This window comes from Balaenoptera borealis, assembly GCF_965194805.1.
Source record: "Balaenoptera borealis genome assembly, chromosome: 7".
NCBI lineage: Eukaryota > Metazoa > Chordata > Mammalia > Artiodactyla > Balaenopteridae > Balaenoptera > Balaenoptera borealis.
In genome coordinates, this window is record NC_138864.1 from 54,171,027 (window position 1) to 54,194,913 (window position 23,887).

The 23,887-nt window shown below is 38.4% G+C and overlaps 1 protein-coding gene across 1 annotated transcript; it reads right to left on the reverse strand.

The window, feature by feature from the left end:
- Positions 1 to 1,702: 1,702 nt before the first annotated feature.
- On the reverse strand, positions 1,703 to 23,885 carry NUP42 (nucleoporin 42). Its single transcript, XM_082398517.1, has 7 exons — positions 17,821 to 23,885; positions 14,710 to 14,938; positions 13,254 to 13,348; positions 7,340 to 7,416; positions 6,500 to 6,586; positions 3,430 to 3,514; positions 1,703 to 2,782 (listed from the first exon to the last, which is right to left on the reverse strand). The coding sequence occupies exons 1-7, from the start codon at positions 17,930 to 17,932 to the stop codon at positions 2,205 to 2,207; spliced, it is 1,263 nt and encodes a 420-aa protein (XP_082254643.1). The 5' UTR covers positions 17,933 to 23,885; the 3' UTR covers positions 1,703 to 2,204.
- Between the last annotated feature and the right edge of the window lie 2 nt (positions 23,886 to 23,887).

Below are 23,887 nucleotides of genomic sequence, written 5' to 3' on the forward strand. Positions count from 1 at the left end.
GTAATTTTTGAGGCTTGAGAAAGGAACACAGAACTCTGACACATATGCTTCAACTCATGACAGGTCTCTGGGTATTTGGATCAACCACATATAAGATATACAAGATATTACTCCCTCAATCTGAGGACACAGGGAGATTCAAACATGTCTGAGAATTCTAATAGAAACTCTAGAAACAGCTGGTGAATCCTCACCGCTCTACATAAACTATTTGGGGGAAGCAGGGAGAAGATTACTGATAATTTTAATTTCCTTGTTGGAAATTTCCAAATTTATTATAATAAACATATTTTATAAAAAAGTGTTTTAAGAAATATACCATAAAGGAATAAGAGCATACCTTAATAATGTAAATGGAGATGGAAGAAAGCAGCCTAGATTTGTTCAAAAACTTTTTTCCAGTTATAAAGTCCTTTCTCTGTTACTTAAAAAAAAGTCTAGAGACGATGCATCTTGAAAAAAGAGTTATTTGTTAGTTTTAAAAAAGTGCTTTTCGGGTTTCCTTGGTGGCACAGTGGTTAAGAATCTGCCTGCCAATGCAAGGGACACAGGTTCGAGCCCTGGCCTGGGAAGATCCCGCATGCCGCGGAGCAACTGAGCCCGTGCACCACAACTACTGAGCCTGAGCTCTAGAGCCCCTGCGCCACAACTACTGAGCCCCTGCACCACAACTACTGAGCCTCCGTGCCACAACTACTGAAGCTTGCATGCCTAGATCCCGTGCTCTGCAACGAGAAGCCACGGCAATGAGAAGCCCGCGCACCGCAACGAAGACCCAACACAGCCAAAAAAAAAAAAAAAAAAGTAAATAAATTTATATAAAAAAATGCTTTTCAAAAATGCAGCTAGAAAAACTAGCTTGATCATAAGTATCATTAAACTTGCCAATAATGTTGCTGTTTTTAGTTGAAAAAAGCTTCCTAATCCTTTTTTAATTTTCCTGATTTTCTTTTAATTAAAAAAACAAAGTAATGCATGTACATGGTAAAATATTCAAACAGTTCAAAATGGTATATAAAGTAAGTATTTCTCCTAACCCAGACACCAATTCTTTTCCCAGAGGTAATCACTGTTAGCAAGTTTCTTACATATTCTTCCAGAAATGTTTTATGCAACTACAAAGGATATATGTATACTATTTATTCCCACGAGATCATAATTTCTACTCCTCTTACAATCCATCCACTTGATGGGATAATGTGAGGAAAAAATAGAATTACATAAAAATTAGGCCAAGATAAAAATTAGCCCAAAATTGTTGAAGAAAACTCAAATGGTCCATGAGAGAGCCAGAATTGAGGAGGAAAAAATATGAGGGGAAAATGCTTCTTAGGTCCTAAAAATTTTTCATCCTTTAAAAATTGTTATTTCTCAGGCTTCCCTGGTGGCGCAGTGGTTGAGAGTCTGCCTGCTAATGCAGGCGACACGGGTTCGAGCCCTGGTCTGGGAGGATCCCACATGCCGCGGAGCAACTAGGCCCGTGAGCCACAACTGCTGAGCCTGCGCATCTGGAGCCTGTGCTCCGCAACAGGAGAGGCCACGATAGTGAGAGGCCTGTGCACTGCGATGAAGAGTGGCCCCCACTTGCCGCAACTAGAGAAAGCCCTCGCACAGAAACTAAGACCCAACACAGCCAAAAATAAATAAATAAATAAATAAATTAATTAATTAAAAAAAAAAAAGGAAAAATACTCATGTTAAAAAAAAAAAATTGTTATTTCTCTCTTTAAGAGAATCTTCTTTAACATGAAGGAAAGTCATGCTACTGATGTTTATTTGGTAAGTAGGCTAAACATTTAAGCATTTTTTCTCTGCTGGTTCTAGAAATTATCTCCTTCCTTTAAAAAAAAAATGTTTAAAGGTAAAATTTTAAATGGTAAGAGAGTAGAGTGATGTAGAATAAGAAAAGTACTTTATTCAGTGCACCCTGACAGTTTTTTCAGTTCCATTCATAATTACAGCAAAAAAAAAAAAAAAAAAAATCCGCTGCTGAGTTTTTGTTATGTTTTACTTAAATAGTTATGCTCAAGAAGAAAATGCTAAATTTAAAAACTCCTATTATTGAAAGTTTATACTTCTTATAAATATATATGTATATATATATAATATATATGTATGTGCATATATATATATATCTGTCCTTTCATATGAACCACTCAAAACAATTTTAAAAGCTGTTCTTTTCTGTATTTAAAATTACTCGTTTAAATATTTAGAAGTTCCACAGGAGGTGGCTTTAATGGAATTTTTCCCAGAGTAAATTTCTTGGATTGAAATTGTTCCAGTTCTTCTGCTGTTAGTTGATCTTTGGGTGTGAATAATACATTATCTGTTGTGGTGCTGCCATTTGAGAATGAGAGAGAAGTGGATATGCTGCTGTTTCCAAAGGTGCCACTGGATGACTTGGAAAAAGCAGTGTGAGACTGTGAGCCTAGACTACCAAAACGAGCCGAAGAACTGCCGCTTCCAAAGGCTGGGGCCTCTGGAGCTCCAACAGGGCCTACTGCCATAGGAGCTGGAAATGCTGAAAACCCGGATGATCCAAAACCAGAAGCTGCAGGGCTTTTAAATGAAAATGAAGCAGCAGATGTGATTTGGGGTTTCCCAAGTCCAAAAGCTGGAGTAGAAGCAGTGATGGCAGAATTGGCGGAGGGTACAGCTCCAAATGCTGGAGTATTCCCAAACACAGAAGGGTTTCCAGAAGGGGCAGTAGCAAATCCAGAGCTTGGTTTAAAACTAAAATTCTGAGCATTAATGCTGCTGTTGTTATTCACTGGAAAACCTACAAAAACCAGAAAAAGAAAAAAAGAATCTATTAGTCAGAAAATGTAGCTATATTACTATTCCCCACCCGCCCTTTTTTTTCTTATTTCTGTCATATTTAGATGATAATTAACTTATTGGAAGGAAGAAGAGAAAAGTGAAAATGAGAAGCTAGGACAAACCCACTATACCCTGTTGTCCTGTCTTTCTGCTACATTGATCTCATTTGCACCATAATTTACACTCAAGGAGGCAGCTCTTGAGAAACCTCAGGGATTAGGGAGTGAGCCTTCACTTCACCTGTCCCCTCATCTCATCGGAGCTGTCATTTGAGGACAATACTATGCTGTTATGTACAGGGACAATGAAGTCCTCAAAGGTGCTGCTACCTTAACTATGTATTCCTATGGAAGTCTTGAAAAACCATTCCTAAAATATACTTCTAAAGCCTGAGCCATGTTCTTCTTTCAAAGAACATGCCCATTCTTAACCCTATTTCGCAAATGCTTGATGAGCCAAATTCTTTGAAGTTCTATTATGGAAGGTGGTAGAAGGTGGCAAGGGTGACTTTAAATGGCACTAAACAAAACTTCAGGCTTTATATTTGAAACCTATAAAATCCTATTTTTCTGAATCAGTGGAGTCCTTCATTACTTTGTCACTTACCTGGTGACCCAAATGTTACTGATGGCCTACTGCCAAATCCAAACGCAGGTGCTGCTTGATTTACTCCACTCTTTATATCAGAGAGCTATTAAAAAAAAGGTAGGCAAGTGAATAATTCTCAAGTACCTTTTCTATACAGTTTATAGCCAAATTCAATTTTTAAAATGTGCACTTAAAAACGTCTTCATTTTGTTTAACATAGAAAAATGCCTACAAGTGAATGTTCATAGAAAAAAATGGGCCAACCTCAATGAGTTCGAAGTGATTGTCTGGCTGATGAATTATGAATGATTTTAATTTTACTTATGCTTTTAAAACACTTTCTAAATTTCTTCAATGAACACATATTAAAATCAAGAAAATACTTTTTAATTCTAGATTTTAGTTTCTACTGGTTGATCTGCATTTACCAAAAAACCTAGAGATTAGGTAAAGGACCTTTAGAGGCTACCCAGTCTACTTACTCAAATGCTTGAACTGAAGTTAATTTGCAATTACATTATTAAAAGCTTACCACTAAAATCTATTAAACATTTCCTATTCCCTGAAAATATTTTATGCTCTTGCTATTTTCTGCTCTAGAAATGTCTTTCATCTCTGCTTACTGAAATCTTAATCTCCTTTTCACGGAACTTTTCACTTAATCCTTAACTCTAAGAAGCCTTTCCTCATCAACCTAAGCATATAAGATTTCTCTCATTTTAAAACCCTATTGGCATTTTTTCTTTAAAAAAAAAATCAACTTTACTGAGGTACAGTTTACATAAAATAAAATGCATCCATTAAAACAATCTATCTATATTTTGATGAGTTTTGACAAACTTATAACCACCACTACAATCAAGATTTAGAATATTTCCATCACCCATAAAAGTTCCCTTGTGTCCCCTTCCAGTCAACACTCTCCCAACCTCTGGCCCCAGGGAACCATTCACCTACTTTCTATTACTAGAGATGAGGTTTGTCTTTTCTAGAGTGTCATATAAATGGAATCATATAGTATGTACTTTTTCTTTTTTTCATCTAGCTTCTCTCCCTCAGTCATTAACAGGTATGTGATAAACAAATTATATCCATATAATAGATTAAAAGAATAAAGAATAAACCACTTGGCAGGGACTTCCCTAGTGGTCCAGTGGTTAAGAATCGCCTTCCAATGCAGGGGACGTGGGCTTGATCCCTGGTTGGGGAACTAAGATCCCACATGACGCGAGGCAGCTAACCCCGCACACCACAGCTACTGAGCACACGGGCCACAACTAGAGAGAAGCCCGCACCCTGCAATGAGGAGCCTGCGCAATGAGGAGCCTGGGTGCCGCAGCGGAGGATCCCGCATGCCGCGATGAAGATCCCGCTAACAGCAACTAAGACCCGACACAGCCAAAAATAAAATAAATAAATAAATAAATAAATATTTAAAAAAAAACAATCACTTGGCATAAAGAATTGACACATGGTAAGCCAGTTGTAGGTAGGCTGTCCAAGATTCTCACCTACAGAAGGGCCCCTAGGAAGGTGGCAAAGAACATGGAACTTCCAACCTTGAAGGAAGCTCTGTAGTTCTCTGGACTCAGTTATCCCTTCTACATCAGCAATGGTGATGGTGGGCCACCTCTCATCTAGAGAAAAAATACTTCCGAGGAGTCCTACTGAATTCAAATGGCATTACAACAACCGAAAGGTAGAAGAAATTAGCTTGCACAAGAGTCTAGTCATTTGGGAGGGTGTGAGGAATTGGGGCATTGGGGTTGACACATATACACTATTGATACTGTGCATAAAATAGACAACTAATGAGAACATACTGTATAGCACAGAAAACTCTACTTAATGCACTGTGGTGACCTAAACAGTAAGGAAATCCAAAAAAGAGGGAATATATGTATATGTAGAGTTGATTCATTTTGCTGTACGGTAGAAACTAACACAACATTGTAAAGCAACTATACTCCAATAAAAATTAATTTAACAAAAATAAAATGCAATGCCAAAAAAAAAGTCTAGTCATTTAGAAGCACATATTTAAGAAAAGAGTAGGGGGACTTCTCTGGTGGCGCAGTGGCTGAGAATCTGCCTGCCAATGCAGGGGACACGGGTTTGAGCGCTGGTTTGGGAAGATCCCACATGCCGCGGAGCAACTAAGCCTGTGTGCCACAACTACTGAGCCTGCGCTCTAGAGCCCGTGAGCCACAACTACTGAGCCCGTGCGCCACAACTACTAAAGCCCACGTGCCTAGAGCCCGTGCTCCACAACAAGAGAAGCCACCGCGATGAGACATCCGCGCACTGCAACGAAGAGTAGCCCCCTCTTGCCACAACTAGAGAAAGCCCACGCACAGCAACGAAGACCCAACACAACCAAAAATAAATAAATAAATAAATAAATTTTAAAAAAAAAGAAAGGAGTAGGGTGTCGGGACTTTCAAACAGTCATTCACTAACTTTAGGCAGCTACAACTCTCATAGCCTTTTTCAGAAAGTACAAAGAAAAACCACCTAGGAGACTGGAAATATCAAATTCTAAATGTAAATATCTTATTTAAAAATAATATTCTTAAGAACTTCTTATGGGGGTAGCAAAATAAACTTAATTGACAGAGATAATGAATATGCTGCAGTAGGATCATGTATCTTTGGGGAAAAGTGGGCATAGATCTCCTAAAGGCATTTCTGTATAAGACAAGGAACATATGGTCCTTCAGTCACAAAAGTATACATTGGTCTAAATATGCATTCATATTTTTCAAAGCAATTTCTTTTTAAATGCTGATAACCTGGAATACTTGAATTTATGTAATATTTTCCAATTTTTAAAACTAGTACCACCAAAGTTAAAAACCTTATCCTAAAAATAGTTTTAGAAAAGCATAATTATCTGTGCTTTTCTGACGAAGGAACAGAGAGAAAACAATTCCAGGACCGTGCCTCTAAATGATAATATAGTTCTTGAGAATGTGTATATCACAATTCTTGACAGAGAATTTTAGCTTTGCTTTCCAAATCCAAAGTGAAATTCTGCAAAAAGGCAATAGATAAGACATCTCCCTGTAGAAAATTCTCCAATACTCACCAAAGCTATTGTAGTTGATGTATTTAGACTTTTCAGTTCATTTACCCTGTTCCTCCACTGATTTATTAACTGTTGGATAGAATGTAGCTGGAGAGAAGACAGAAAAATAATGAGTCAATATTGAGTGTTTAAGATAATCTCTTCAACAACTTCATTTCTGTATTTCCAAAGTCACAATAAATTTATAAAACATTTTTACGGCCCGTAACTTGTAAAATTTGCATTGACCTACCCCTACTTGCCAAAGATACTCCAGCTGTAGACCCCTTTCCCTGTTCTCCAACTCCTTGTATCACCTAGTTAAAATCACAAGTACCTGGCAGTACAGAGACAAACATGTGTACTAGGTGAAACACATGATATTGACTGTAGACAATAGAAAAATACAGGATTTATGTCATTTCCTTTAGGCACTGAACTTATTCAAGCCCAGCTTTTCAATTTTTTGATATCTGATATATGAGAATGTTAATCTATATACAACACTGCATTTTATTTAAGTTTGTTTTTCTAGCATTCATTGTGGTGTCTGCACCTAAGAGATGCTCCATAGATGTTTGCCAAATGATGAAAGGTATGATTTCTGGGACTGATTGCTGGATAACCCGTAATAAAAAGGATGACATTCCTAGTTACTACAGTCAAAGTATATTATCACCATTTTAGATAACCAACCAATTTCAAAGAAATTCTAAATTTTAATTTAGAATATAAAAATAGCCTTGTTCTGAAAAAAAATTATAGACCTCATCCACTTTGCCAACACACAAGCAAGCCACTACAGAGAAGACAATAATTAACAGCTAATCTGTTAGGTAGATGAATAGGAAACAAACTTACATAACTCTGTAAGTTATTGCTTGTTAAGAAGTTATGGTATTCAAGTCTCAACTCCTCTGGTGAAATATCTGTAAAACCTGAAGTGAGGAATCAATTGGAATCTTTAAATACCAATACTTTTGATAGTATAGTAAAATAAGAGGTGCTAGACAGGAAAATATGCTAATCTTGATCATTAGAAAAATTTCATAATCATAAGGAAAAAATTCAAAGCCTATACTCTATTTAATAAAGTATAAAATTAGAATAAAATATAGTTGGTTATTTGATCTTTTTTTAAATGAATTTATTTATTTATTTATTCAGTTAGTTAGTTTTTTTGGCTGTGTTGGGTCTTCGTTTCTGTGCGAGGGCTTTCTCTAGTTGCGGCGAGCGGGGGCCACTCTTCATCGCGGTGCGCGGGCCTCTCACTATCGCGGCCTCTCTTGTTGCGGAGCACAGGCTCCAGACACGCAGGCTCAGTAGTTGTGGCTCACGGGCCCAGTTGCTCCGCGGCATGTGGGATCTTCCCAGACCAGGGCTCGAACCCGTGTCCCCTGCATTGGCAGGCAGATTCTCAACCACTGTGCCACCAGGGAAGCCCTGGTTATTTGATCTTTGAAGGGGAAAAATTTTCTAAAGATAAATGGAGTGGAAGGAATAATAAACAAAAGAAACAAGAAAGAGTTGACTACATATACATTCATACTTCTAAAAAAAATATTCTGTAAGTCAGAAACTACAATAGCAGAATTGAAAGGCAAACAGTAAACTGGGAAAACCATAATTGCAACATATATGACAGGAGAAGAGCTAACATCAATGTATAAATAGCTATTACAAATTAGTAAGAAAAATAAGTTAGTATGGGTAAAGATAATGAACGGGCAATTCACAAAACAATTCAAATAGCCAGTAAATAAATGAAACTAAAAAGTTCACACACACACACAAAAAAAGTTCAATTTAAAAATACAACTTAAATAGAGCTACAATGCTTTATTTATCAGACTGACAAAAATTAATAATGAATAACTGTTATTAAGGATGTGGTGAAATGGACATTCTCCTAAGTTGCCATTATGGAAATCAAAAAGGTAAAACTTTTCTGGGAGGAAAATTGTCAATAAATGTCGAATGCCTTAAAAATGCTCATACCTTTTGATCTTAGAATTTCTAGGATTTAACCTCAGGAAATAATTAAATGTATAAACAAAGGGTGTTACATAAAAAGATGTTCATTCTAGTATTTTTAGTAATAGAGACACTGAAAACAAAGCAGAATACAACACTAGGTTATGATTCCTAATTATACATATAAATAAGAAATATGTGTGTGCATGTTTTGAAAGAAATACACTAAAATGTTACAGTTGTTATCCCTGAGAACAGTTGATCTTTATTCACATATTTCTGTATTTTCCAAGTTTTCTATGGCAACAGCTGTAACTTTCATAATTAGGAAAACTTTTTAAGAAAGGGAAAAAAAGTTCAGGATATTTTTCTACAGAGAATTACTTATAACCAGACACCATTAACTCCAAAGACCCTTACCTCAGAATAAAGAAAAGACTAAACATTCAAATCAGAATCCTGGAGGCTCTCTAACAACTTGTCTTTACCACCTTTATTAACTGCTCAGGCCACAAAACCTAGAATCACTTTGCATTTCTCTCTTTCCCCATATCTAATTAATAAGCCTCTTGCCAGTTCTAGCTCCAAAACAGAACACGAATTTGACCTATTCCATCTCCACTGCTAGTAACTCTCAGTCATCAGCAGTTGTCTCCGAACTCATTGCCCTGCCGCTATTTTGCCCCCCAACAGACCATTTCTTTTCATACAACAGTCTAAGTGAGCTTTTTAAAAATTAATTATTTATTTTAATTATTTATTTTTGGCTGCATTGAGTCTTTGCTGCTTGTGCGCGGGCTTTCTCAAGTTGCGGTGAGCAGGGGTTACTCTTCGCTGCGGTGCGCAGGTTTCTCAGTGCGGTGGCTTTTATTGTTGCGGAGCACGGGCTTATTAGCTGTGGCACGCGGGCTCAGCAGTTGTGGCGCATGGGCTTAGTTGCTCCGCGGCATGTGGGATCTTCCCGGACCAGGGCTTGAATGCATGTCCCCTGCGTTGGCAGGTGGATTCTTAACCACTGTGCCACCAGGGAAGTCCCTAAGTGAGCTTTTTCTAATCAGATCATATCCCTCCTCCTGCTCAAAGCTCTTTCTGGCTTCCTAGTGCAATTTGGCCCAACATAATCTGGCCCCTGGCTGCCTCTCTCTGGCCTTATGTCATATTACTCTTTCTCTTATTTACTCTCCTCTGGCAATTCAGGCCTTGCTAGACTAAATACATGCCAACCTTGTTTCCACAAGGGCCTCTGCACTAGCTATTGTACTGTCAGGAACATTTTCCCCCAAATCTTCCCGTAAGTGACATCTTCTCTTCATTCAGGACTCAGCTCCAATACTGCTTCCTAAGAATAGATAGCCACTCTCTGTGAAGAAACACTATCCCTCTGGATATTTTCTCCTCCTTCCATCTGTTACTCATCTGAACCATGAAGACAGAAAATGATTTGAGTGACTATTTCCTCAATTCTTTCAAGGGTGGTACAAACGTAGTATCATTCTAGCTGCACAGGAAAAATTAATTCATTATAATGGATGCCTACAGACAGTGATTCTCCAACTTTCTGGTTTCAGGACCCATTTACATTCTTAAAAGTAAATAAGGATGCCAGACCTTCTGCTTACATGGGTTACATAAATCAATATTTACCATATTTGAAATGAGAACTGAAAAAATGTAGAAAATATTAATTCACTTAAAAATAAGAAACAAATATATCAACATAAATGAAAAAACTATTTTCCAAAACAAAAAATAAAAATTTAGTGATACAAGTGGCATTGTCTTATGTTTGTAAATCTCTTTAATGTATGGCTTCATAGAAGACTGTTGGATTATTATATCTGCTTCTGCTGTTCAATCTGCTTCAACCTGTTTCAGTATATTGCCTGGTTCAAGTATATGAAGAAAAACTGTTCTCACACAGATGTGTAGCTGGAAAAGGATGACTTTAATGGCCTTTTCAGATAATTGTGGATATCCTTCTTGATACTATACCAAAACTTGACAGACAGTAGTTTCTTAAAGGTTAGCTATAATGTGGACTCAAATCATATTAATGAAATCATATTAATAAACCAAAACTATTAATTGTTTTATCTTGCACTTCGAAAGGATTTTTCAAACATGCATAATTTTGTAACATCACACATTGGTCATCTGGAAAATATTGGTTCAGTGAGTTATCCAGAACCTCCAAATGTTGGCACGTCATCTTACAATATCAAAAAATTTGTTAATGTTACTTTGTGTGTGCTTCCCATTTTGTCACATAGAATATTTAAAAGGTGTACACTTAAGGGTCAATATTTAATAAAATTAATAATTTTTACCTCTTCATCAAGGACATTCTTAAGTGAAAATGGCGTTAAAATTTTTTTTTATTGACTATTATAATTTACTAGTACAGTTTGTTGCCTGTGCTTCATCAAAGCTTTTGTACCAACAGTGCAAATGTCAACACAGTGAAAATGGCAATTAATGTCTTAGTATTATTATGAAAATATTTCTAAACTTGTACAGCCCCTAAAAGGATTTTAGCAATAGGGTTGCCAGATTTAGCCAAAAAAAAGAGGATGCCCAGTTAAATTTGAATATTTGACAAACAACAAATACTTTAAAAGTATAAGTATGTCCCAGGAATTCCCTGGTGGTCCAGTGGTTAGGACTTGGTGCTTTCACTGCCGTGGGCCCGGGTTCAATCCCTGGTCGGGGAGCTAAGATCCCACAAGCTGCACGGCACAGCCAAAAAAAAAAAAAAAAAAAAGTATAAGTATGTTCTAAATACTACATGGGATATTCATATACTAAAAATATTGTTTATCTGACATTTAAATTTAACTGGATGTCCCATATTTTATCTTACAACCCTGCTTATGGATCTACATTTCACACTGAGAACCACTGCTCTAGGGCGTTAGGCATTAAGTTCAATTCTGAACTTTTTAAAAAAGGCTTAACACTTATTTTCGTTTTCCTTTTTTTTTTTTAAAATATTTTGCTTGTAGAGAAGAATCCTTTGAAGGTGTCAAAGATTTCAAGTTGCAAATTCAAGAAGATTGTTGATCATTTCTTTTTTTTAAAAATTAATTAATTAATTAATTTATGGCTGTGTTGGGTCTTCGTTTCTGTGCGAGGGCTTTCTCTAGTTGTGGCCGGCGGGGGCCACTCTTCATCGCGGTGCGCGGGCCTCTCACTGTCGCGGCCTCTCTTGTTGCGGAGCACAAGCTCCAGACGCGCAGGCTCAGTAGTTGTGGCTCACGGGCCTAGTTGCTCCGCGGCATGTGGGATCTTCCCAGACCAGGGCTCGAACCCGTGTCCCCTGCATTGGCAGGCAGATTCTCAACCGCTGCGCCACCAGGGAAGCCCTGTTGATCATTTTTTAATTTAAATAATCAACATATATGGTCATACTGGGGGAAGCGTTTTTTTTTTTTTTTTTTAATTTTATTTATTTATTTTTGGGTGTGTTGGGTCTTCGCTTCTGTGCGAGGGCTTTCTCTAGTTGTGGCAAGCGAGGGCCACTCTTCATTGCGGTGCGCGGGCCTCTCACTATCGCGGCCTCTCTTGTTGAGGAGCACAGGCTCCAGACGCGCAGGCTCAGTCGTTGTGGCTCACGGGCCTAGTTGCTCCGCGGCATATGGGATCTTCCCAGACCAGGGCTCGAACCCGTGTCCCCTGCATTGGCAGGCAGACTCTCAACCACTGCGCCACCAGGGAAGCCCACACTTATTTTCTTTACAGAAAAATGACTATCTAAAATTATCTTATTTATTTGTATTACTTATTGCCTCCATCCCTCAAGAAAATAAACTTCATAAGGGATGGATCCTATCTATCTTACTCATTGCTATATCCCTAGCACCTAGAATGAGGCCTGGCACAAAAGAAATTCAATAAGTATTTGTTGAATGATTAAGTAAATAAATGACTAAGGAGTGGTGTGACACAAACGCTCACAGAGAATGAGCAGATAGAGCAGAGACAGACAGAAATCCCAGAGTTCTGAGAGACTGAAAGGGCTCTCATCTTCTAGGCACTTGCTGTTCAACTTAATAGGGCCCAGGACCACCCAGAGTAGGCTTAGAAAACTGTGGTGGTCTAATGCAAGAGGGAGCGGATATGGGGATATATGTATGCATATAGCTGATTCACTTTGTTATACAGCAGAAACTAACACACCATTGTAAAGCAATTATACTCCAATAAAGATGTCAAAAAACCAAAACAAAACAAAACAAAAAAATCTGTGGTTGTCTAGCTTTCAGCCCAAAAAGGGCTATGGGCAAAAGAAAATGGGAAGGAAAGGAGTATTCTAAAGAAATGCTATCTCTGTAGCCCAGCTAAAGCTCCTTCCCTTCAAATATTACCCCCAGAATAGATCTCAACATGCTTTATGAAAAATAACTATCCTTAGAAAAAAAGATAGGGGAGAAAGAACAGAATCAGGCAGCCAAAGCCTTGGCATAACGGGACTCTTCTATTCACTGCAGGCAGCTAAAGGGTTCTGAAGTTGTATCTACAGGAAACCAAGGAAGCAGAGCCTCTTCTTGGGCTTACAGAATTGGAAATGTGGTGGGTCCTGATTCTACTATTTTTCCCAAGGGATCTATATATCTTGAACTATATCTTCCAACCTCAATCTCTGAATTATGAAGTTCTGCTAGAATACTCGGATACTTTAAACAATGTCCAAACTCTCCTAACTGTAGCTAAGTTTGTGGTCGATTTCTTTATTTGACATAGTCTTAGTTTTAGAAAATAATAGTTGTAAAACACAATTTAAAAACACATAATTTCTCGTTACCTGAAATATTAGGTTTCTTTTTCACTGGTGAATAAACAGAAAACATCCACTGCCCTGATGATTCCCAAACCTCCATATCTTTTACAATTCCTTCCCTGAAAGAATAAAAAGGGCAAAAGATCTTTTTCTTCTGATTGTTAAAATTTATCATTTATAATTTTCAATCATGGAAATTTTAATTGTAGTAAATATATAATTTTAGATTTTTCCGTTATATTTTCTGAGGAGTATTCTTTAAAGCAGAAGCTTGTAGAAATATGAGCTATATTTCATGATTATAAATATTATAATATCAAAGAAGTTCATAATTTTGGTTTTCCAATACACTGAACCATTAACTGATATATTTACTGAGAACTCAACTATCGTACCATACATATCTTAAAGAACTGAAATATAATAAAATACACAATACTAAGTTTAATCTTTCTTTGTTCATTATCATTAACATCAATGATCATTTAACTGGGAAAGAAGGAACCAGTAAGTAATAAAGAACCATAAAATATTTAAGTGGTTAGGACTTCAGAGATCATTTTGTCTAATTCTCACATTTTGCAAAAAGGGAACAGACCCATGTCCATGGTTAATTTGTTGGCAAAGTCATGGATATATCTGGGTCTAAATTAAACATTTTCCCTTTATCCAGAAGAGCAAAATTAATCAAATAAGAATAACTGATAATAAAATAATAATAAAATTTAGGATTTTTATGACAACATCAAATATAGGAAGGAGGGTTTCTTTTTTCTTTTTTTATTTGTTTTTTTACTTTATTTATTTATTTTAATTAATTATACATGGTACATGGTTCAAAATGTTTACAACTAGTCTAATTTAGTTATGGGATGTAAAAGACTAATGAGTATATTTAAGTTCTGTCCTAGTTGCTGGGGCTGACGGAACAGTTATACACAGCCAGGCACCGTTTCGGCACCAATCATAAATTCTACTACGAATGTTCTCAATAAATGATAAGAAATCTACTCCACAATAATGAAGGAAATCAAATGAAATGTTTGCATGGGCTTACTGAAGTAAAAGTTTTAGAAAGAAGAATACAAGATGCTATAAGTGACCTCCAAGATCACAAGTTGCTTTAAATCACCTCATACTTTGTAAAGAACTCATAATTTAATATAAGCAGGACTACATTAGAAAGGTATTCACAGGACAGTGTTATCAATAGAAAAGTGGAAAAAGCATAATTATCACCAAGAACTCACTGTATTGATAAAGAAGAATGACATTTTTAAGTGAAATAAAGTCTAGTATGATACCTGCAAAATAGTAGTTATCTCTGATCATGGATGTTTTTTCTGCTTTTTGCTTATTCTGATTTTTTAATAATTTAATAAGTAATAATAACATTACCTCTTTTTTAAGGAAAGTACTGTAGGTATTTTTGAAAAAAATAAGCAAATGGGCAGGAATTTTTCTGAAGGCTTTCACTTACAGAAGTTTCTTTTCATCTTTCTGCCCATCAGAGTTAGGTGAAGCAAATGGGTTCTGAGACAATCCAAACCCACTGTTCCTGCTAGCTGACGCTCCAGAATCAAAAGAAGCAAAAGATGGCTTTTCTTGATCTCTGCTGCCCCCCCATGGTGTGGATTTGGAGAAACTGGATGGCTGGATAACACTGGAATATCTCTGGCTGGTGGTATTCCATCCTCGTCTGTTACTACCTGAAATAAACAACAAAATAAACAACTTTACTAGCAACTCATTTTTAAAATCTCTTAAAATTTCATTGTAGTTTGTCTTATTATGTGCAGACATTATGTAAAGATTCAACAAGCACTACATTTCCACTCATTTTAAATTACAAAACTCTTCATTTTCAATTTATATAGGTAAGTGTAGTATCCACAAATCACATAATGGTCTAAGTTAACAAGATTGAGAAGACTGTAAATACACAGAAAAATAACGATATATTACTAAATTCAGCTGACGTAAGTTTATTAGGTAAACAACTGTTCGATAATGGAGTGGATAGAAGGCATGTATCTTAAATCATAAGCTCCTTCATGATAAAAAGATGTGTCTGTATCATTCTTTGCTCCCCAACTGGGCCCTATATAGTAGTAAAATCTGAAAAACAGACAATGTATTGAGAAGTGTATTGAATATAAAAGATTAGATTCTACCTTCTGTCCTTGAATAGATGGGTAAGTCTATTTGACTCAGTATTCTCTCTGAGAAAACAACACCTACCCACCTACCTTCCATAAGGAGATTATAGAGGTAATTTACATATGAATAAAGTGCACTGAGTTCCTCTATTATGAGCAGATTTCTAGTATTCTATAACTATCAAAATAAGCCAACATTTTCCTCCTCTCTGTCTCTATATTTTACAAAATTTTTTCACTTCTACTGTCTCATTTATTCATCACTTCTTAGTTGGGGTCAAGATAATTCACCTTGTTTCTGACTGAATTAGGAGATATGCCATTAAATATGTATATTAAAAACTGGAGTGGGGCTTCCCTGGTGGCGCAGTGGTTGAGAATCTGCCTGCAGATGCAGGGGACACGGGTTTGAGCCCTGGTCTGGGAGGATCCCACATGCCACGGAGCAACTAGGCCCATCAGCCACAACTACTGAGCCTGCGCGTCTGGAGCCTGTGCTCCGCAACAAGAGAGGCCGCGATAGTGAGAGGCCCGCGCACCGCGATGAAGAGTGGCCCCCGCTTGCCACAACTAGAGAAAGCCCTCACACAGAAACGAAGAGCCAACACAGCCAAAAATAAATAAATAAATTAAAAAAAAAAAAACTGGAGTGATAGGAGATACACTCCTTTATGAAAATTCACCTCCCAATTCTAAAACTGCTTAACAAAACCTAAGAGGAAAGGGGGCAGACTGCTAGACCAGATCCCTCAAGTATGGGTTAATGATATTTTATTTTCTTAGAGTTTCAAATCCTTTGCAGGGATGACACAACTGAAGAAATTCACTCCATCTTTTGTATACAGCTTTTGGTCTTCATACTTACTAATTCCATAAGCATTTATTTGTTTCTGGGCATTAAATACACTGTTTACTTGACTAGTTTTATCTCCACTTTTAAAATCCATTAACATGTATCCATTCACCATTTATTCTCTAATTACTGCATTTAGAGTGAGTCGCAACAGAATGTCAAATATTACGTTTTGTTGTTCCTGGAAATACTCGCACATTTATCAGATCCTGAGTCTTAATTTTTGGTTTGGAATATTTCACTAGACCAATTGTGGGTGATGCAAAAAGACTGTCTCCAAGAAGAGGAATCAGACGTGAAACCACAATGTAACACAAGGTTTAAGGGTCAGATGAATAGCTCTAAAGGAGGAAAGAGAACGGAGAGGTGGTCAGCATCTTGTGGTACCTTTAAGGACTAAGTTTCACTCCTAAGAAAACCTAACTATTCATCTGACCTCTAAAACCTTGCATTGTACTATGGTTTCATTTCAGACCCCTCCTCTCCTCGAAGACAGTCAATCCTTTTGCATCATCCACAATTGGTTTAGTGTAATATTCCAAAAGCTTTGACAATGACTTAGGCCAGGAAGCAGGTCAACGTAGTCATGCACCCCCTTCCCTCATAGCCCAGAGTTCTTAACTGAGCATCCCACTCTCGATTTTACCCCAAATTTTATGAGCATGTGCATTTATCTGAGGTTAATGGCTCTGTAGCTTTTATTAGATCTTCAAAGGAGTTCCCCAAAGTTAAGAATCCTGACTTTGACCCCAGTCGCTAGCCTCTCCCTAGAAAAAAGTTTAGAAAAAATTATATTCAAGGCATCAAGGGGAAAAAACAAGTACCCAGAAGGATAGTAAAGCAGTAAAGAAAGGAGGCGTCTGGGTCGACCTATGCCAATTCTGCGAACCACTGCCGCCCAAAGACAAGGTAAGTTCTTTTTTTTTTTTTTTTAATACATGTTCATTGCAGCAATTTTTTTTTATAGGCAGAGGATTTTTAATTAATTAATTATTTATTTTTATGGCTGTGTTGGGCCTTCGTTTCTGTGCAAGGGCTTTCTCTAGTTGTGGCAAGCGGGGGCCGCTCTTCATCGCGGAGCGCGGGCCTCTCACTATCGCGGCCTCTCTTGTTGCGGAGCACAGGCTCCAGATGCGCAGACTCAGCCGTTGTGGCTCACGGGCCCAGCCGCTCCGTGGCATGTGGGATCCTCCCAGACCAGGGCCCGAACCCGTGTCCCCTGCACTGGTAGGCAGACTCTCAACCACTGCGCCACCAGGGAAGCCCCACAAGGTAAGTTCTGACACGTATTCCGACTTAAAAATTAACTGTTTTTCATTAGTAACCAGGACCAAGCCCATGCCTCCAACCGCTCAACAAAAGCCAACCGAGTTCCTAATAAATGAATAAAAAAGCCGGTGGGCGGGGTGGGCGGGGCGGGCGAGGGGACGACGTGGGCACGTCCGCGTCACCTGACTGGTGCGCCACGGCGCTGTGCCCAGCGGCTGGGCCCACGAGGGACGGCTGTTCCTCGCCGGCCCGGCCCCACGCCAGGCCTTCCTCAGCTCGGCTAGGGGCGAAGGATGGAGGAGAACGTCACCTGAGAGCTGCTGCTGCCGTCCTTCGCCCAAACCCCCGGCGCCGGGATGTTCGTTCCAGCAGCGATCTCCGAAGCGACACCGGCCTTGAAGGAAGAACTGACAAATGGTCATGGCGACGGCATCGCGGACGGAACTGTTTTCAGTCCACACCCTCAGCTAGCAGAGCCCAAAGCAACCGGAGGTCACGGGTCCGCTACTGTGACGTCATCTTCTCGCGCCTGGGAAAGGCCCTTTCTCTCTTGTCCCGCCCCCAATGCGAAGAGAGGCGTGGATTTTACCCAATAGGATTTGAGAAGAGTGGGACCGCCCCCCACGCACTGAGCGTGGCCTGGGAAGGCAGGATGATTGAAAGGTTATGTGAAGAAAGGCGCTGAAGACCGTGGTGTAGGGTCTCGTTCATCAGGGGAGGCTTGAGGTCAAAAATGAGAGGAAAGAAAGTTCGTCAGGCAAACCCATAACTTCAGCAAGGCCCTGAGAGGAGGATTAGCTGTGGTTTGAGAGACCGAGTCGTATTTTTCATTTGTAACTGCTGAGAAAGTAAAAATCTGCCCAGCCATTCATCAGGATGGGTAACAGTATAAGATGAAGCCAGTTGTAACGTTTACAGGAAACAGTTTCTTTTAAGGACAAACTGCAACTAAAAAGTATCATAACAACCCGCGTCTTTGGATGAGTACTACATTCTTAAACGGAGAAACCTTGTTCTTTAAAGTCCATGTAAACGTTGCTATTTGAAATTTTATCAGTAGGAATGAAACATTCCACTCTTGCCTGGAGGATCTAAGACACTTTGACACAGAGAAGCAGCTTCTATTTCTAATCAGGTGCAGAGCTGCAGACAAGGGGTTCCTGAAAAGAACATTACTTATTTATTCTCTTAACTTTGTGGTTTCCAAGGGAACATGACCCTACACCCACTTCTCACTCCAGATGTGATGTTGATGCCTCTTTACACCGCTCTGCTTTGCTTTGAGACTATCAAAACTGTTTCATTTAGATTTTACCTGAACTCCACCTTTCCCACAAATCCTATATCTACCTTTTCCATTGTGTGGTGAGACACCCTACAGTTCCTCTAGTGTGCAGTCTCCTTGGTTGCAGTGCGTCAATAAATCTGACTTTGTTGGATTACAGGTTCGTCCCCGGTGGTTTAAGATGACTAGCCATTGTTCTGGCTCATATACTTTGTTCGGATTTTGATGACAGCAGAATCTACAGGAGCACTGGGAATAACTGGTGCAACCTAGTTTTTTAAATCAGTTTAATTCATTTATTTTGAAAAAAATTTATGGAGGAGTTACATGTATATATAGTACAAAGATATTTTTCCTGAACCATTTGAGACTATATTGCAGACCTCATGCCCCAACACCCAATTATTTATTGTATTTCCTACAGACAAGGACATTCTACTTAACCACAATATAATCACCAAAATCAGGACATTAATACTGCTGCATACTATGTAATCCTTAGATTCTATTCATATTTTGCCTAATGTCCCAGTAATGTCCTTTAAAGGACAAGGATGCAGTTCGGAATCATTGTTGCCTTACTCATATTTCTTCAGGCTTCATTCTGGAACATTTTCTCAGTCTCTCCTTGACTTTCATGACCTTGACACAAACATTACAGCTAGTTATTTTGTAGAATTTCCTTAATGCAGACTTATCTGTTTTCTAGTAATTAGATTTAGATTATGCATCTTTGGCATCCATGGCCTTCACAATGTACCTGTCAAGTTGTGCACAATTTCTGTTTGTCACATTGTCACGTTCACTTTGATCACTTCAGGTGCTGTCTGGCAAGCTGCTCCACTGTAAAATTACTCTTTTCCTCTTTGTTAGTAATAAGGATTTTGTAGGGAGAGACTTTGAAAGTATATAAAAACCTCATTCCTCACCAAACTTTTAGTTCACTCATTTATTTATCCCTATCAGTATGACTTATGGTTTCCAATTTTATTCATTGGGTTATAATTTGTTACTATCATTTATTGTGATGCTCAAATCATTTCCAGTTGACACATCCCATGATTCTTTGAGCACTTCACTTCCTGGCCTAAAAGATGCTCCAGGGTCATCTGACACTTTCCCTGCTTCAGTCCTGGAATCAGCCTGTTCTCCAAGGAGCCCTGGGTCTTCTTTGGTGGCACTTAAAAGCCAAGATCTGAGCTCTAAATTTGCTCATTGCTATTGTGGTATCTTTGTTCCCAAATCCTTTCATGGGCATTGCTAGAGAATACATACTATACACAGACACATTTACATTAATACATATTCCTATATCTATATGTATATTAAAAACTATGACTTCACACTGATAACCTCCAATTTCAACCCAAGATCACAGAATTCATTTTATTTCCCCTCTGTATTTTTTTCTTTCATAGTGAGAAACTTGGCTCCCATTATTCTTAACATATCGATTTTGAGCAGTCCCTTTGTAGTAATGAATCTCTGTGTTCACTGACTTTTCACCCATGCAAATGCCAGCATGTGTAAGGACTTTGCTGGCATCAAAGACCTAAAATAATACCAGTTAGGCTGAAGCTTAAACGAGGGTGTGTATGGTGCTCCGTGAAGGTGGAGAGGTGGGCAAGGGCAGAATTCTGACTGAAATCATCTGGATAAAGTGCTGTGTGAGATGATGACAGCCTAGGGCTGAGGCATGTAGAACTCAGTAGTGATAGGGGAGGGGTAGGTGGAAATCAGGAGAGGGAGGTCATGGGAAGGAAATGTCTGGTTTCAAGGTGGCAGAGTAAAAATGCCTCTGCCACCCTTTCCTCTTGAAAATATCTCAAAATGAGAGGGAAAACAAGCAAAAACATCATCTTTGATTATACTAGGAGATAACCGTGATTTCAAACCACAATTTATGAAGACTGAATGCACATAGAAGAGTACATAGTAAATTACTTAGAGGAAGAATCATATTCCTGTAAGATGGACGACTGATGTCCCCAGAGAAGGCTGAAAAGCCACAAGAATTAAGAACCACCAGGTATCACAGAACGGTGGACTGTTTGAAAATCTGTATGAGGTTCAGTTAGAAATCCATTAGGTGACTATCCTTACCTGTTGGGAGATAGGTTCTTTTCTTGAAAAAAGGGAACAAGAGAGGCTTTAGAGTTCAGGATGTAAATATAGAGGGTCAAGTTATGGTACTGACAAAAGAGGAACCGAACTCTGCCTGTTGAATGGCGCTTTGCCTGAGCTCCAGAAATCCTGCAGCCAGGCTTATAGTCAGTCTCTTCCCAGCTTGCCCTCCCCCACCCAAGGGGCAGGAGTTTGTAAGTTTATATTCTGGAGAATCAAACATCCCAGAAAAAGATCTGTGGATCTCTTATGGATCTCCAACAAAAACAGGCAGACAGGGGCTTCCCTGGTGGCACAGTGGTTAAGAATTTGTCTGCCAGTGCAAGGGACACGGGTTTGAGCCCTGGCCCGGGAAGATCCCACATGCCGCGGAGCAACTAAGCCCGTGCGCCACAACTACTGAGCCTGAGCTCTAGAGCCCGCGAGCCACAACTACTGAGCCCATGTGCCACAACTACTGAAGGCTGCGCGCCTAGAGCCCATGCTCTGCAACGAGAAGCCACGACAATGAGAAGCCTGTGCACCGCAACAAAGAGTAGTCCCCGCTCACCACAACTAGAGAAAGCCCACGTGCAGCAACGAAGACCCAACACAGCCATAAATAAATAAATAAATAAACAAATAAATAAATTTATTAAAAAACAGGCAGCCATTTCCTTAACATATGATGAGATTCACTGACAATTCAGCTCACGTTTGTAAACAAAAGTTCCCAACTTCTTAGTGTCTAATTTTAAATATAAAATGCACAGCCAGGCACCAGATATTTGAGGAAAGACTCCAATAGGAAAGAGCAAAGCAATCGAAAAAGAAGTCAGAGGAAAGAGAAACACACCAAAAATATAAGTAATGTTAAGGAAACTAAAATATCCTCAGACAGGGCAACATGAAACAAGACCAGCATGCTATATAAAAGGACAATCCTAAAAAGAAAATGCTCTTGGAAATTAAACATGGATAGTGGAAACAAATTCAATGGATGGCTGGAAGATAGTCAGGGAGATCCCCTACAAGAACTGAATAAATTGTACTCCAATGAAGATGTTAAAAAAAAAAAAAAAGTACTGAATAAACCAGACCTTGAACCCCATTTTACAGCTTTGTTATCAGAAGAGGTTTAAAGCTCTGGAAAGTAAAAAAGCTTTCTAGTTAGTAAGGATGACATTTCAGACAATTTCCCAGTACAGATTTTCTCCTAAAGTAGTTTGAATCACCTTGGGAAGGAGGAAAGTTAGGAAGATGAAAGTAGATTCAAGCTTTTAAAAGTCTTTTGAGGCAACTGTAAGGAGAAAGGGGGTTATTTAAAGGAATGATTTATCAAGTGCTGAATGATATAACCTGTAAAATATACTTTCATATTAACAAATTACGGGGACTTAGTGAGAGCTGTTTTGGTGCCATGTTTGTGTGGATTGAATTTTTGAAGTTGTTGATGTGTGTTAACCCTACCACCCTTAAAAAGCAAAATTTCCTTCAAATATCTCCTTTACCCTGGCCTCTGCAGCAAATCCAAAATATTTGCCGTTAACAGTATATGAGGCAAAAGGAAAATAGACTGCTGGTTTTAAAAAATGTCTCCTTTTCATGACTCTAAATTTTCCATGACACTATATGTCACATTTTTGAAAGCTAGGTCACAATTGTAATTAATGACTGTTTTTGACAGCAACAATTTTTTTCAAGACATTAAAATTTCATATTCACACTGTGATTTTCAAAAGTAAAAGCTAAACTGCTATGTCATCAAAGTCGTGTCACTGCAAAAAATATAACATTAACAATCACTTATCTACTAAAAAGAAAGTAGAGCACTATACAGGATAGGAATTTTGGGTGGGGGAGTAATAGAAAATATACTTGCCAACATATTGTACTTTTACTCATTATCATGATATTGACAATATCATAGACTATTTCCAGGACAGAAAACAGACACTAATTAGAATTACTAAGATTACTAAGGAAAAAAACCAAACACACTTCATTATAACCTACATCAAAGCTGTCTACATACTTATCGTAGTGTGCTCTAGTCAGCAGATACAGCCTAAAGAAAAGGGTAGTTATTTAAAATACCTTAAACAGCTGCATATTCCCATATGGGAAATTATTGTGTCAAATTAAGTAATATAACCATTGTAATATGATAAATGGATATTCTACCCTCAAAAAAAATTGACACATTTTTTTCCAACGGAGAGAAAAATTCAAAATCCAACATAAAAATGTTCAGAATGAGCAAATCTAGAGACAGAAAGATTAATGGTTTCCTAGGGATGGGGTGTTTGGGAGATGCAACTGGGTTGAATAATGTCTCCCCAAAACTCCAAAATGTGACCTTATTTGGAGACAGGGTCTTTGCAGATGTCATTGGTTAAGATATGGTCACAATGGATTAAGAGGAGGGTGAGCTAAATCCAACGACTGTTGTCCTTATAACACCACATGAAGATGCAGAGAGACGAGACACACAGGGAAGAAGGCCATGTGAAGACTGGGGCAGTGACTGAAGTGATGTAGTTATAAGCCAAGAAACACCGACATTTGCCGGCAGCCATCAGAAGCTACAGGAGAGGCATGGGAAGTTTTTGCCTCAGAGCCTCCAGAAGGACTCAACTCTAACAGCACCTTGATTTAGGATTTCTGGTCTCCCAAATTGTGAAAGAATAAATTTCTGTTGTTTTAAGCAACAAAGTTTATGGTAATTTGTTCCAGGAGCCATAAGAAGGTAATACAGGGAAAATGGGGAGTGACTGCTAATGAGGATGGGGTTTCTTTTTGTGGTGAAGAAAGTGTTCCAAAATTATGGTGATGGTTGCATAACTCTGTGAATATATTAAAGACCATTGAATAGTACACTTTAAATCAGTGAACTGTATGACATGTAAATTATATCTTAATAAAGCTGTTATGTACATAAAACCTTACATAAATAGAAATATATCTACCATAATCTTTTTATAATTCC